Genomic DNA, 16613 nt, shown 5'->3' on the forward strand with positions numbered 1-16613 from the left:
TCGCGTTGCCGCTGTGGCATTTGGAAATCGTATACTTATTTCATCTTTTCTTTTCAAGGCTGCCGAATAATCGACAGCTTCGTATGTGGAGTAACACTTTAACGCCACTGGCGCAAATCTGAGGCTTTTTGATCGTGTCCATATTTCCTAACAGATCATTGAATGAGAAATTGAGTGAGTAGCGGAGAAATTTAAATAATCTTTTTGTCATTGAAAAATCGACACGTACCTATGCAGTGACACGCACTCTAATACTGAAGTCCGTGTCAGCTAGATTCATTGAAGATAGGCACACACCTAGTAACACATACCCAGTGTGGCATACCCAGGGAGCAGAGATGGCGTTTAGGAGGTTCATTGAATAGCCGCCCAATTGCACATACCTATAGTTAGCCAGCGATCCAAGTTGTGATGAAAGGCGTTCATTAAAGACTAGTACATACCCAATATCACGTACTCGTGCCCTCAAAATCGCCCAACAACTCGCTTGTAAGCCGGTTGCCTTATCACAGCAGCTCGATACTCCAGCCGTTATACCATTGGCTACGAAGTGACTCAACCCAAGTTGCAGGGAAAGTGGTTAGAGACACTGAGAGGTAGATCGCCCCCGAAAAGTTTGCGAAGTACCCTAAGAAGGCTAATCACTATAATAAATTCTGGGGTCATAGAAGCCAGAAGCACGATATGATGATGTGGCACCCTGTAGTGGGGGGACTTATGGATTAACTTGTACCACCTTGGGTTCTTTAATGTGCTTCTAATGCACTGGTGCACGGAATTTCTTGCAGTTCTCCGGCAACAAAATGCGGCCGCGGCGGTCGCATTTCAGCGTTCACTTCAAGACGCTCCATTGACCTGAAAACAGATAACTTAAAAACTGGAAGGAAGAAAAGTGGAAACACCACAGCACTCATGGGGTTTTGCGCGTTCCTTCCGCTGATGCTCGTTTTTCTGCGCGCAGTTTTAACCTTCCTTAAAGTATGAAGAAACCGGCCAGCAAGAACGTCCTATACTAAAGTAAAAGCTGGCCGAGACAAAAATTAGTGAACTCGGCAGATCATACTCATAGAGAAAGAAATACAACAAGAGCTGACACTCCCGTAGAGCCCAGCGGCCGAATTGGCTGCAGCGCACCAAGCCGTCGGCGTTAATACCTGAACCACACTTCCGCCTTTCATTTTGTGCACGCGCGTTTTGAGTACTAGCTGGTACGCGTCAAACCGGCTGCGCCCCCCCCCCCCTTTTTTTTTTTCTTTTACAGCTCAATCGTGCGCGGTCTTTGTGCGAATTGTTTTTATTGTTAAAATTAATTGCGAACGATTTTTACAAGCCTCCATCGAATATGTGCCACGTGCAATTTCATAAAGACGCAAGACGCCTTGTGAAATGAGGAAATGTTTATTTTATTCCATACAAATGCGCGTTGCGGGCATTTTGTGCATTCATCCAACGTTGTGGAACCAGGCAAGCAGCAGTAGTTTCCGGAGGAAGCTCCACCAGACGACGTCAGCTGAAAAAAATGTAATTACAAGCAAGTGTCATTTTGGTATTAACATGCAAGGATAATGCGTGTAGAGGCGAAGCGTGCGATAGGGGTGAATGGGCGGCATTAGAAACAAAAGCAATTCGCTTTTGCACACACGGCGTAGAAAATACCCGACTCATCCCAAACAATATCGTACATACCGCGAAAACATTCTACTGCCAAGCATTCCCCTCTTACCGGGCCTTATTTCCTGCATTTTAATAGCACGAATACACGGAATACTGCGCGTTTCCAGAACTTGGCTACAACCGACGCGATAGTACGCCACGAATACATAGAAATGGCCACAGCACAGGCTCTCGACCAGAACATGCTGGACGCTCACAGAATTTCTTCTACTCGCACTCAAGACAAATGCGTGGGTGCCGTTGAGAACACAGAAATTTCGAGTTACTAGTTCCTGGCGTTTCAGCTCCTTGGCTTTGTCTTCTGCGCATTCTGCCGGTGCAAGCAACACGCTCCGTGTTATCACTCTTAGCAATTGCTCGTCGCGTTTTCGACAAGCGCGAGTACCGAAAGAAGTCTTAAATTGTTGCGGGACCATAAAAATTGTCAGAAACATGTCGCAGTAAGATTCAGTACGCCCCAAACTAACGTTGTCACCGCGGCCGAGCTGCTTTTCGCTGCGTCGCGACAGGCACGGCGAGCGCGCCTCGTAACAAAAAAACTACTGAAAACAGTTTTCAACAACGTTAGGCGTCAGAAAAAGCGCCATGAACTTGTCAGTGCATTAAAGCGCGAAGCTTAACTGCGCACCATGGCAGAGCTGCTTTTCGCTAACCGCGTCACAGCGCCAGACACGCCCACTGCGCTTGAAAAGTACCACAAAAAGTAACGAAATTCTTTGCTATAATGTTGGCGGTCACAAAAAGCGCCAAGACTTGTCGCAGCAAGATGCAATATAGACGCGAAACTGCGTCACAGCACCCTGTGCGACTAGCGTGCCCAAAAACTACCTAAATAAGTTGAACTAATATTGGGGCTCATAGAAAGCGTCGCAAACATCTCCCAGTACGATTCATTATTTCAAATTAATTGCGCCACGACGGCAGCGCGGTTTTTCGTTAACTGCCTCACAAGTCTAGCCTGGATGCCGTGCCGTAAGCCCAATTGCTTGAACTGCGTCGCAGACTGTCGAACAAAATTTCTCATCTTGCCGTAGTGCAATAGTGCAGTGGTGTCATATCGAAGTTCAGAAGGAATGCAAGAATTCGCCGGGAGCCCACCAAACCAGGTTAAATCCAAAAATAGGAAAACAGGCACACGGGCGCGACCGAAACGGCCATCACTCAGATGCGCCGCCGGTCTCGCTAGCTCCGGCGTTGTGTCTGGCCAACGCCTCCTTTACTAGATGCCCCCCGCGTCGCTCGTTTTTCCATTGTAGCGGCGGTTTCCTTAGTTCAGCACAAATTCCGTGAGGCGGCGCTCATTGCCTTTTCAACTTCCGGTGGCAGCGGCAGCGGCGGCTGAATGCTTCCGCCGGCGCGTTCGTAGCGCCGATATGCGCGGGCGTCTGTTAACGAGCGTACTTGCCGGCCTCCAAGACGGTGACAGACGCCATGGTAATCTCAGAGGCTGCATCACGTGATCTAAGTTGCCGACATTCGCCATGAGAGGCTCTCGTTGCCTTTTCGCGGTAGTGTTCCTGTATGTGCTCCCGCAGGAGCATATACAGGAACACTATTTCGCGGAGACCAGAAAAGGGAGAGGGCACGGATCGAGTTTGCCGGAGAAAGTAGCAGGCATGTAGTAAAAGAGGCATTGGTCTGACAAATGCCTCTTATACTAGATGCCTGCCGCGTGGCTAGTTTTCCCATTAGAGCGGAGGTTCCTGTAGTTCAGGGTAGTCGCAGAGAGATGGCGATCGCTGCCGGCTCTACTTCCTGTTCCGGAGGAAGTGACGACTACTAGGCTGGCGCGCGCTGGACCAATGGCTTGACGAGAGACCGCGCGTCCTGCCTCCGGGATCGCCATAAACGCCGCTAAAATCTCGGAGGCAGGAAAACGCGTTTCAAGTTTGGAGCAGCTGTCGCAAGTAGCACTCGCAGCCGACCCTGGTGAAGAAGCCAAAATAGGAGAGGGGTTGGAACCAGCTTCTCAGCTCACGCGGCAGGCATCTTGTAAAGGAGGCATTGGTCTGACGAATGACGCATGCATCTGGCTCGTCATTCGCCGATTCGCCTGTTGCTAGGCAACAGAAGTAAGCCGGATAGTTTAATTTAATTTATGGGCATAAATTTTTTCTTTTGCCGGGAGCATAGAGCCGTTTACACCCTTTGGAGTGCCCCTTCTGATAACGCGCGTGCCGTTCGTTATGGGAAAGTTGCGGGCTCGCAGCGTTAAAGAAAGGAAACGCATCAAGGCATATGGCGATTATCGTTGTGTGGCAGAAGGGGCACGCCAAACGGTGTAAATTGTTCTTAGAGTGTAGAGTGAAGTATTTCTTGTCCTGTTTTCGCCGAGCGTCCCCTCTTGTTATATTTCCTTCTTTATGTGACACTTGTCGCTTTTTACCCAACCACATTTTATTCTTCGAACTTAATGGTACGCGTAAATATGCCAGTAAGGACGCAACGAAAGAAAATAAAGAACGATGATTCGCTCTGCACAAACGCCACTACCGCAAGACCGGCAGATTGAGAGCGACGTTCTTATCACAACGCTCGGTCGCCAAGGCGACAATCAGGCAGACCGACTGGAAACGCCAGCCGCATTTGTTGGTGTGTTCATTTCCGGATCGCGCCTCCTCGCCTTTCGTCAGCGAAGAAAACCGTAGCGACCGTATTTTCATCGAAAGCGGGCACGGTGATTTCTACCGCTGAATTCTTTGTAAGGTTCGAACAGCCGTGGATACATCCAGCCTCTCAAAAATACATCAGTATCCTTTACGGCGAAGGTAAGTTACTGGATGGCGCATATAGTACGCGAGACCATTAGTTCATGGTACCGTAGTGGGCCTGTACTGAGAAGCAACGCCGAATTTGTTTTGAAGCAGTGGTTACTTGTGACATGCTGATTCTAGTGATTCCGCTAGTATGTAACAATAAGCTTGTTCGCAGAACGCGTGTTTTCGCTGTGCCCCTGTAGGCTGAAAAAGCATGTCTACGAAGAGCCGCTTCGGCATTAGAAAGGAGTTTGAATCTTCCGCTTCATACTGTTTGAGGGTTTACAACCGTCGCACATATGTCCAAAGTGCGGGAAGAACGCACCGCAGATGAGCGAAAGCTTTTTCGTGCTGAATTTGACAAGGACAAGACGTAATTTCGGACAACTTCAGTCTTGTCTACTTAATGAAACGTCACAGTCAGGCGCGAACGCGAAGAAACACGCTACGCCCAAACGTTTGCAAGGGAACAGGCTCGCCTCCGTGAAACCCAGCGCTTAAAGCACTCTAGCAGTTGAACTATGCGTCTGTCGCTGAATCACCGCGGTGTCAAGTGCACGCCGCCTATTGCGGAGTTACATTTTTTAGTCATTTTCTCTATCTGTGCGCTTCACTGCAGCAAGAACACAGATTCCAGCGGGACAGTAACTGCTAGATAGAAACACGCTTTTGCTGCCTCAGTCTTTAATTGTGACCATGTGCGGACGTTCTTTCTTTCTCTTTCTTTAGTCCGGCAAACAGCGCTTACGAGTTCCAGACAAGTGTGCCGCTTGCGACGACAGATAATCGCAATGATAATGCATTAGTCCTTAAAATATTGTCATGTGTATCTAATCAACTGGTCTTTGACGGCTTCAGGCTGTGACGTTCAAACGATTAACACTAGTTTCTCTGTGAAATTCACCTTTTCAATTGCTTTTTGGTTAGATCAAGGGGCGGCCTGAAGCATACTTGTAAGAATTTGCGACTTCGAATACACTTAGCCATGACAACATCGCAAACTAAGGGCAAGGACTGGACCACCGTACGTACTGTGCGAGGAGTGAGTGTCAAGACAAAGAACGCACAGCCGATGACGGCAGAGAAATGGGTGGTGTGAAGCTGTGAGGAAATTTGCAGACGCACGTTAGAATAGGCTAACGCGAGACAGGGGTAACTGGAAATCTTTAGGAGAAGCTGTCATCCTTCAGTGTACATAAATAAGCTAACGGCCATGATGAATAAGATGACCTCCTCTACGCAGTACTGTTTGCTGACTAAGTCGTATGGCTGCGCGTTTTACAATCATCGACACTTCTCCGCACTTATACTAAGTACGCTGTGGCAGCATTCGGCAACGCAGTCTTGCCTTAAGGCCATGTGATGGCTGAAAAGGCGTGTTTAAGACCTTTTTCTTGAAAAGTCACAACACTGTCCTCTCATAGTTTTCTCGAAATGAACTTGGTGATGATAAACAGGTAAGCAATTGATGCATATGCAAGGCAATAGCGTAGTTTCGGGATGTCGGCAAGATTACCGCAAATAAAAAACGCAGTACTCGAAAGTGTTAAAGGAAAGATGAGTGCATTTCAGCACGTAATTTCAGAACGTACTGGTTAAAACAGGTCTCAAGCACGTGTACTTTGTAAAATTTGTGACCTCCTTACTGCTCGGATTTAATTCCGGAAGTATAATATGCCCTGAACTCGATAAATACAAAATTAAATACTAAAATAATCTTATTGAGTTTACATAACAAGCTTGGGCTATCTGCCACAGATAACTTTCAATAGTTCGGTTTCCACTAAAACAATCACGTCGAATAGCATATGCCCGGGATGTGAAGCACAGGTTAGTACTTGACTCCCATAACGAGTTTAAACAAAATGAACCTGCATGTTTTATATATCTTGTCATTTCGCAAGTGAATATGTCGACGGAACTTTCGTGACGTTCGATGATGGCTGAAGGGGCCATTTAAAACGCGCTTCGATATATCTGCGAGTCACCTGATAGATCGGTTAGCGTTCAGCGCAGTGAACCGTTGAACAAATATTTCGGTGGAGAGCAGCTTTCCGTTGCAGTAAAATCGCAGCACGCGAGAGTTGCCTTTACTGTTAACTTTACCGGCGTCGACTGTCGCCTGGATATCTAGCCGTCGCGTGCGAAAACTGCTGCTCGTTTTTTTTTTTTTTTTAATGCCAAACTTTCTATAGGCGAATTCTCCCGGGCTTTGCTGAATGTCTGATGCTGCTGCTGCTGTTGCTGCTGTTTTGGTGCCGAATTGCCCACAAGCAGGAAAGCACTCGCGAAGCGGATCGTCTTGAATATCGTCATTTGCGTTACGCCTGCAGATGTGCCGGCTGCCTGCTCTTTTCTCACCGAAATTACGCAATAAAGCAACAAAAGACACCTATAGGTATTTTCCGTGCTAGAAATATGCAGCTTGACGCGCCCAATTTCTTCAATAAATGGAAGCAAATTTTTTTTCCCTCCCATGGTTTGAGGAGTCCGCTCAGTAGTAATCCTGCCGAATAAGGTGACCTGGTCCAGGAAGTAGCGCACCAGGAAAACTAGGATGATCCACGAGATAGCGTGATTGTACAATCGCGATCAATTCGAAGGTGATCGCTCGAGCGGCGACCGAAACTAGGAGTGGTGCCACGTTACGTCATCATCAGTCGAGAGGGAAACATCAGGTAGCTTCGCTCTCTTTTGCTGTTCCCTGAGCAGCTGTCACTCCCGTCTAGCAACTCACAGCTTTTCGTTATTTCTTTACGCCTCCCCCCCCAAAAAAAAGAAAAAGATCAGGCAGCGGTGACACAGCATGTATCGTACATCTGTTACTGTGCGACTGACCGCAATCAGTTGGAAGGTTATCGTGTGAGCTTCAGCCCTTGCTAGAAGTAGCCGTTGCGCGGCATTTTTTTTATCTTGCGGGAATGAAACTGCACTAGCTTCCGTAGCCTTCAAGCATTTCCACAGAGCGGGCACTCTTCTCACTAATGATGGTGTCAAAGTTGACATTTTCTCCTAATTCCTCGTTTGCACAGCACACTACCGCGATTATTAGCTGGGTGCGGTCAGCACATGTTAAAGCTCCGTAGGTATTCGAAATTAACGCGAAAGCAATATCTGGCTGATCGGCAGAAAAATGCGGCGACGGCGGCAGCATACAGAAAAAAAGTGGCACTGAAAACCGTCTGAAGTAGTCGGCCATAGGAATGGAAAGGGGCTTTCTTTATCCTGCTCTTAGGTGGGGTCCTATACTTCGTTAAAAGCGACAACTGCACACGTGCATTTTCGTTAGCAAAACAGTGAATCGAGGAAAAACAATGAAGTAAAGCACGATCTCTGCCACTCTAGGTAGTGGGGTACCAGAGTGGTGCAAGTGAGGCGGAGGACGGTTACCGAATACTCATAATTGGGTTTGCTTAAGTGAATTGATAAAATATCAATTACTCCTCTATGCCATGTGCAATCAACACTTTCACATTAACAGCACGAAAGCAGTGTCAAGTGCCCCCATAACTGTACCGGTACCCTCCACTACGCAATTTCTCCGTGCTTTTCTTCACCCCTTGCCCCAAGACCCGGTTCAGGAGTCCACGAAAACGAGTGGGACATCCACCGTGCCTTCTTTTTGTTGCAGCTGTGCTATTATGCTATCAAGTCTTTCACTGTTTACCACTGCCGTTCGTTTCTACTATTTGCCTGCAGTCGCAAAAGTTTCTTTTGAAGAATCAAAAGAAATAAGGCATAACATTTGTGAATATTTTATTAATTGCAAAAATTGTTATTCTCAGCCCTTTGCACTTGCCCATGACATGGAATCTAATGTCTGTTGATACTGCTCGATTCAGAAATGGGTCGACATGCCTTCAGCACTTGATAGGGTAACCTCCTTCTCTTTGCAGCTCTTCAATTCTTCTGGGCAATGATGCGTAGAGCGACTCTGCAATTGACGGGTCTTCACGAATTCAGTTCCATTCTGCTTCCACTGCTTGCCACAACGTTTCAGGATTCCCTGTTTCCAGATGCACGCGAGATAGATTAGTTTTCATAAGGCCCCAAATGTTTTTCAATCATGTTAAGGTCTGGAATCCATGGTGGCCATTCCAGCTGGGCGATGACAGTGTTGTTTAGGTACTTCTGTACAACAGGTGCTTTGTGCGCGGGGCACCCGTCATGCTGAAAATAAAAGCAGCCATCTGGATAGGGTCCATTATTTGAATACGGAAGGCGAACGGTGTCCCAAATTTCTTTGTAGGCTTCAGCTGTCAGCCTTCCTGGAATGCGGTACAGCGGGCCAAGACCAGCGTAGCTCATGGCACCCCATACATTTACAGAGACACGTCCGCTGACAGCGAAGTTCCGGACATTGTTCTCGTCGTAACTGCCGGAAAGAAAAAAGTAAACTTTAAAATTACTGAAAAAGCATGCGCATGCCTGTCTTACCGGGAACCGGCGACACTCCAGACGCGAAGGCGCTGATTCAAAGAAGTGAAGCGCGTGGATTCACTACTGAATATCACTTAATGCCATTGGTGGGTTGTCCAGTTTCTGTGGCCGTTAGCGTATTCTAACAGTTTCTGAAAGTGAGCTGCTATAAGAACGGGCTTTCTTGCGGTGACATGGCTCTTCAGTTCAGCCTCATGAAGTCGCCTTCAGATAGTGGGCCGACTGACGTCAACATCGGGCTGCTCGGCAGTTTGTTTCACTGTTATGAAGGGATCTTCGACGAATGCAACAACGAGAAGGTGGTCTCCATCTTCAGTCGTTTTCCTGGGCCTGCGAGCGCTTTACGAGAAAGTAGAGGAAGTTTTTTTTTATTGTGCCTCGAGGATTAGAACCTACGATCAGCCGACTGGCAGCGCAGGATTCTACCTCTAATCCACTTTGCCTGTTCTGCAGCAGAGCAGAATACCTATCCTGGAGAGCGCACTCACGCCAGCAGCGGCCATGATTGTCTCCTCGATATAAGAATTTCAATACAACGAAATTCTTTTATAACGAAGTATTCACGTTTTTATAGCTTTTCTCCATAAAAGACAATATATTCACAATCTCAATATTATTAGGTGTGTTTCTACATCACGCTCAACATCTGTGTGCTAGATAGAGCTAGCGTCCGCTTATTCTTCGTGTTCTAGCACATCACCATCCCTGCTGCGGAGGCGGTCCTCGATTAAGTCCTCTTCTACGTGTAATGGCAATTATTGAGCAGGTCTGCTTCTTCTTCCTTAGTCTTCTACAACCACTCGGCTTTTTATGTTTACTGGAAGGCGCTGACGTCTGTTTTGTTCGAGGAGGGCGTGAGGCACATTTTGAGGTATACCAAATACACATTTGAGAAAAGTCGATCGACTGAATGTAGCAATTATAAGCTAAATGTTTGTTTTAGCACTGGCGGGTGGCTAATTCCGGAAAGGTAAGAGGAGGAAGAAAGGCCGAGTCTTTCCACCTCACCTCTGGAACGCGCCACTGCCACAAAGGGCTACGACTAACAATAATTTTACTTCTTGATAAGAGACTGCACGTTCATGCCTGCGAAATTCCCCTGCAACAAACACCGAACGAAACCGTGAGGGTTACTGCGCATTCTATTTCGATAGCTGTCACCTCACGGGTAAGATTTCTTGCGGCAGTGGCAGCTGCATACAAATCGGGGTAAAATGCAAAGCGATCGTGCACGAACGGTCGCATGCACCATGCTGAACTGCTGATATGGTACAAAATAACTTCGAAACCATCCATTTCGGCATCTGCTCTAGCTTTCTTTTCTGCGAAGTGCGAGCTCTGAAATATTTATCGGTAGATTCTATAACTGATTTTTGTCAATAATGCCCCGCAGGAGTTTGTTGATTGTAAACACATGTGTAATAATCAATTGCAAGTTTTCTCCTCAACAAAAGCGTCAGTAGTTTAATGCCCTAATCTTGTTTTCACATGCAAAACAAGGTGCTGGGGGCAGAGAGAGAGAGCGAAAGAAAAAGCAGTAAAGAGAAAGGCAGGGAGGTTAAACAAGCACGCCGAGGTGGCTTAGTTGCTGTGGCATGGCGGTTCTGACTTTGAGGTCACGGGTTTCAAGTTTCAAGTTTATTTCAAGCAAGTTACAGATTAGGTGCGAACATGATCGTGGCCTCGGCGGGAGCATTCTGATGGAGACTAAATGGAAAAACGCTTGTGTGCTTAGATTTAGGTGCACGTTAAGGAACTCGTGGTGGTCAAAATTAATCCCGATTCTCCGATTACGGCGTGACTCATAATCACATCTTTGGTTTGGCCCATAAGACCCCAAAATTTCATTTAAGTTAGCCAGATGACAACACCCGGTTCATTATCTTACACTGAAGAAGGTGAAAGGGAATAGGTAGAATATAAATGACGTATTTATCACTATGTTATAACTTGTATTTCTTCATTAATTTTCTGTTCGCTAGTCAGGTTCCTCTACACATTCCCGTATTTTTATCCATATTCACTTAATAAAAAGGACGAGAAGACAAGAGTGAGACGACTTAAGCGTCCGTTATTGCTTCGTTATAGTCGGGAATCCCTATCGACTAGCCTTATAACAGCGCTTTGAAGAGCAGGGGCGGCGGAGTAATTTTAATGAAGAGAAAGGAGGAGAGGTCGGCTCGGAGAGAGTGATGCTCTTTCACCTACAGTATTGAAGTGATCGTCCAAACATCGATTGAGCATTCTTTCAAGTCAGCCATGTGGAGTTTATGTTAAATATTTATTTGCTCAAGGTTTGCTTCTTTTCTGAAGTACGAATTGTCGCTCCTGCTTCTTCTCATTCAGAGGCTGAAATCTTCTAGCCGCACAGGAAGACGCCAAGCCATAAGCCACGTTGAAGAGCACGGAAAGCTGCAGTGCCCACAACAAGCACTATGGGCACGTTACTGATGTACCGGGACCTTCCCGGGGGTCCGACAAAGGTGAAGTTCGCGGACGAGATACCCCGTCACTGTTTGTGCGGTCAGTGCGGCATGATCTCGCTGTCCATGTTCCAAGATCCCGGAGGCCACATGTTTTGTGATGCCTGTCTACAAGAGCAGAGCACGAAGCATGACACGTTCGACATCTACTGCACGTACGAACGAAAGAGAATCGATATTAACGAGGTGAGGCACCGCAGTGCGCATAGCTCAACAAATGCATTTGTATCAACGTAATCACCAACAAATGGACAAAATATAGGAGGGAAATATAAAGCAGGAGACACAAGCGCCTACTTATGAGAGCGTTTCAGTTAATTACTCTCAGAGTTAATACGAAAACAGGCAGGAATGGGTAACATCGCATAATAACATTACGTGAGCTTAAGTGGTAGTCTTAGTCCCTTCTATGCCTTGGATGACCTGGGTTCGTCCACGCGTTTCTGGTCTATACAGCTAAGTATGAGCTCATATCTCCAGCAGTAATTTCAGTTTTGTGGCAATGCCGTGAAAGAGCATAGGGTAGTCTCTGTTCATTTATGCTATTGCCAGATGGCAGCTCACAATCCATGGAACGGCGCAAGCAGCAGCGAACTTATAATAACCGAGGAGGCAAAACACTTTGACAAGTGGGAATTTTTAAAGAAAGTTAGCCAATTTTTGGCATCATCCGCGATGACAGCGGCGCACGAAAGCGATTAAACGTGTCCTTATTGCTGTCGAGTCAATCTTACCCAGAGTTGGTTACCGTTCAGTGTTTATGGTTGGTGTCAAACAAATAACGTAACGCAAGAGTATGAAAATCAGCTCCACCAGCTACAAACCGGTGCGGTTGCGAAAATAATTATAAAAGAGTTATGCGAAAATTGAGTTACGTAGAGCGGGGATGTAATTGTATGTTTTGTCTAATAGGAGGAGCTGAGCAAATTTACTTTGGAGAGAAAAATCAGACAAAAGGGATGCTTTCAATACTGTCACAGTGCCAGAGTAGTTAGACAGAATGAAAGGCGCAGGACGATTTTGGTGGACTTCAATGCAGAGTGATAAGCAAGCAACATGCGGTTTTGCTGTAACAAATCAAAGAATTTTTTTTTACAGATGTTTGAAGCTCGCGACCTCATCACGATACTCCGCGAACAGTACGTGGACTGTCCGAATCAAGAAAATTGCAACACAAAAGTGCAACTGCAGAATCTACGTGTAAGTTTTCGTGTGATCTAGAGAGTACGATCACTGCGCATATCTTATGACACTTTGCAGAAGCTCACAGAAATACGTTGCGTGAGTAGCTACGGTGGCTCATCGTTACTTTGCTCTTTGAAACCGTATGATGGCTGCATGAATATATACTTTCGGGGAACTCTTACGATACTAGCCCGTCCACCACGGGTCGCTTACAGATTGCGGACTATCGGACGAATGACGACAAAACTTCAATGACAAGACCGTTCATTTCGATGGATTATCGCGCAAGTAATTGCGAGCGAATTCACAGATAACAAATGAAGCGTGCTAGGTCAACCACCGCTATATCCAATGGCGGGCATTCCCTGCGGGAGTTTATTGCATTTGAAATCAAAACGTTGCACGTTCAACTGACTCAGAAATATATTTTCTATTGTTTTTTTTTTAATTTGAGCAGCCCTAACAAGAGCGGAGACAGAAGAAAAAGGACACAACGCAGCATGTAACCTTCTATCCTTTTCGTATGAATCCTTCTATCTTCGTCGCGTATGGAGATTGTAAAATATATACGACCTGGCAGTATCTGGGCTAACGGACTTCTTTGTCGCTGCAGCAGCCGCCAAATAATTATAACCTCATACGTCAAACACAACTTGTGTTAGAGCACATTAAAAAAAGTAGTTGACAGAACATTGAAAAAAGAAACAAAACATTCTTAGAAAAGACAAAGAAGCTCACCGCATAATTCTTCTGACCTCTCTTTTTTTTTTGTCTCCTAGGATCACTATGTTTTATGCAAGCAACGTGTTCAATGCGCCAGCTGTGACCAAAGCAGCGAGACCAAAAACTGGAAGACTCACGTCTATGCTTCCAAGTCACAACAAGACATAGCAGAAGCAGCAGAGAAATCCAGCGCCTCCGTGAAGACGGTAAAGGTACTCATGTAAAAGAAATATCATCCTGATCCATGGCGATGCATGTAATGGGAAGCAGTCAGTGTAAAGGTGGAACCACTCTGTATTATAGTAATTATGCTGCTATTGAAAAAATTATTTTTATCAGTAATTTTGCCTTTATCAGTAATATGCAATGTATTGCCTGTCCACCGAGACATGGAATCTGAAAGGTACTAAGCGAAAACATTTCAGAAGGAAACCGCAAAGACAAGCAAACTGACTACGACAACAAGTATGTTTTGAATACAAAGCGCCGGCGACTTATTGTTTTCTGTCCATTGCAGGATGAAGGCCAGAAACGTCTAATTGCCCTTGGCTAGTGGTAGCTTATGTAAAGTTATGCCTGCAAATTTTATGATTTCATCCCACCTCCTAATTCTGTACCGTATTCGACTGCTCTTCATTTCCCTTCGTACCCTACGTATAACCTTAATAGACAACCATTTATTTGTCCTGTGGGCAGTTGTATTTGTGTTAAAAAGCTGACCACACACGTTCTTGCGGGACTGTGTGAAGAATATGCTTCCAGAGGATATCAGTGCGTAGCAAAACACAGTAGTTTTATGCGATTGCTTCTTAAATGACTATGCTCAAGAATGGAAATCATTGCCAACAAGCATACCAGCAGTTGAAGCATGTAAAAAAGCTCGCGAACGAGCCCAGGAACGCGCAGTGGTTACGTAACGAACATTTTTAGGCTGAGCTTCAACAGATAGAGCGAGGTTTATGTAGAATGGACGACAAACATCAGCAGCTTTCATTTTAGTTGAGATTACAGCAGGAATTAATGGATAACTTACTGCGTAGAGCAGATAAGTTGTGCTGAACAGGAATTCAAGAATGGGGGGTCAAGAAAAATGCCGTAGATTATGGCAGAGACTCGTGTGTTATAAGTTTGCTGTCACAGCATGGAGTTCATTTGACCCAAGACGGGACTAAACTAGAACATTGTGAGGAATCTGTCCTGTATTGTACATGGATGACTAATTATGACAAACATGGTGATAGAACACTAGCCCTGCAGACAAGAACGTGGGACGCATGCTCGTCATTATGAGCCCCCCAGTAAATAGTAGAGTACGCGTACATCTACTCTGGAAGGCAAAGGGCTCGATTATATCCCGCTTAAGGTATAACGCCCGGTGTGCCTTCAAGCTTCGGAACGACCTCGTCATTAGCTTTTTTAAAACCATTTCATGAGGACGAAGCAAGGACTCTCGGTGTGATCTGCAGTTAACTTACTCTTGTATTCCAGCTACATCTTCTGCCTACCGATATCCTGATCCTATCAGAGCACATAAACTTGCGTCCTCATCACGTGCCGTTTGCATTCCCATGACATACATGCTGCTGCTGCGTGAGATCTTGGGGTATATCTCTTCTAACGATTTCATGATTTACCCAACCTCATGCTTTTGTTCAAGGGGAACTAGCTCATTAGATGCCCGCGTCCAGACGTCACGCCTCCATTAATTCTTCCAGGTTTGTTACCTGCGTTTATCTTTTCTCTACCCTATTGTGTGGCTGTTCTCCTCTGCTCTTCGTCTTTTAACTGGTTTAAATCTCAGGGATCTAGTGCATTCGTGCAGCTTTTTTCGTCACCTGATAATCATGTCTATTATATTCACTATCGTCTACTTACAACTCCGATCACTTGCGAGACGTGTGTGTGTCTCAAATGATCTGTGTACAAATCCAGTAGGCTTCACTCTGTGCCAACATATTTCTATTTAAAATTATTCCTCTAACGGCGTCGACTGCATGTCTCTTCCATTACCCAGCTACTCTAGTACTCCTCTATTGATCACGTCAGATGTTCAATGCTGTAAATAATGTAAAGGACTGCCGAACTTCCCCCTCTCTCAACCCGGACGTTAGCTTGCCTCGTTTAATTTCTAGCTTATACGACCGCATTTCTATCTCTTTACGTGACGTATCTTATTTTATTTTATTTTTTGCTTTTTGCAACAGAACCTGACACTTCGTCTCGCAACTTGGACCCTGACAGGTCATGTCAAAAATTTGAGCAGTCGATAAGAAGTGGCAGTTCTCCGAGTGGCAGTTATCGTACCGCACCGGGAGTGTAGCATGTATTTTGTAACATTTATATCGCACATTTGCCGACAGATACTTGTTCAACGCTGCCACGTTGTCGTCACATCAGCTCTAGCCCCATGGTTTCTTCGTATACACCAGCAGTTCTAAGATGTGCGTGATCATTTTAATATTATAATTGCCGTCATTTACCCTAACGTTACTCACTTGCAGGAGAGCGGATATCAAGAGGAACAGAGCACTCCAGTCTTACGTTCTCACAATTCCGGGGCGTCTAAACCAAGCGCTACCCAAAAATATCCTGAACTTGAAAGCGCAGAAGAGTCTAAATATCTCCGTGAGGAACGTGGGCCTCCCGAATCCGATGCTGCGGCTACTGAAACACGTCATCAGGTTATGTCCGCGGCAGGCGGCCCAGCTGCTCCCATGCAGGTGTGTACAAGTTTTTGCAGCGAGGTATAAGTTTGCGCAAGTTTGTAAATAAATTCAATGTGGCTTTCGCAATGTGTTCTAGGCAAGCACGAATTGATTGCCTGGTTGGCTCGACAAACGTAATGCAACAACGCCGAAAAAACATCGGACACAAGAACGTGCAAATGACGTCACGATAAAATTCCCATCTTTGCTAGGTTGCCGCCTTAGTAGTTGGCTATTCATTGTTTGCTATCACTCCGCCGCTTTTTGCAGAACACGCGACACGATAAAAGATCAGGGTAGAATTGTGTGTACCCAGTATTTGCTGACAAGACAGGGACTCATAGAAAACGTATAGACTTGAATCGTTCCTCCATGGTCCAACAATACGAGTGGCTGGAGCAAATGTTTCGGCAAGTGTGCTTACCTTAGGTAGACCAGTAACTTATTCTCCTCCACAGCTTCACTACAGATATCTCTCCCATCAGCAAAGGGTGAGATAATGAAACGTACTCTGCTGAATAATGTAGAAATTTATTAAAGGGGGGTGGGGGCCATTCGCAACAGGTGATATGTTCAATAGGGTGGGGTGGACTGCTTCTCTGCTATGGGAATTTCTGTGACGAGCGTACCATTCTGCTCAGCAGCGC

The 16613-nt window shown here is 45.8% G+C and overlaps 1 protein-coding gene across 7 annotated transcripts in view; it reads left to right on the top strand.

Moving 5' to 3' along the window:
* Positions 1 to 4061: 4061 nt before the first annotated feature.
* The window catches only part of LOC126544571 (uncharacterized), a 32918-nt gene continuing 20366 nt past the window's right edge, over positions 4062 to 16613 (top strand). Inside the window, exons 1-5 of one of the 7 annotated variants that reach the window (XM_050191942.3) lie at positions 4062 to 4442; positions 11217 to 11539; positions 12452 to 12553; positions 13318 to 13473; positions 15763 to 15981. In XM_050191942.3, coding sequence (XP_050047899.1) covers positions 11306 to 11539; positions 12452 to 12553; positions 13318 to 13473; positions 15763 to 15981 — 711 coding nt within the window. In that variant the 5' untranslated portion in view covers positions 4062 to 4442; positions 11217 to 11305. The remainder of the gene's footprint in view (positions 4443 to 11216; positions 11540 to 12451; positions 12554 to 13317; positions 13474 to 15762; positions 15982 to 16613) is intronic. The other 6 variants (XM_055077726.2, XM_055077725.2, XM_050191941.3 and 3 more) reach the window with 6 other exon arrangements.

The sequence above is a fragment of the Dermacentor andersoni genome, chromosome 10 (assembly GCF_023375885.2).
Source record: "Dermacentor andersoni chromosome 10, qqDerAnde1_hic_scaffold, whole genome shotgun sequence".
NCBI classification, from domain to species: domain Eukaryota; kingdom Metazoa; phylum Arthropoda; class Arachnida; order Ixodida; family Ixodidae; genus Dermacentor; species Dermacentor andersoni.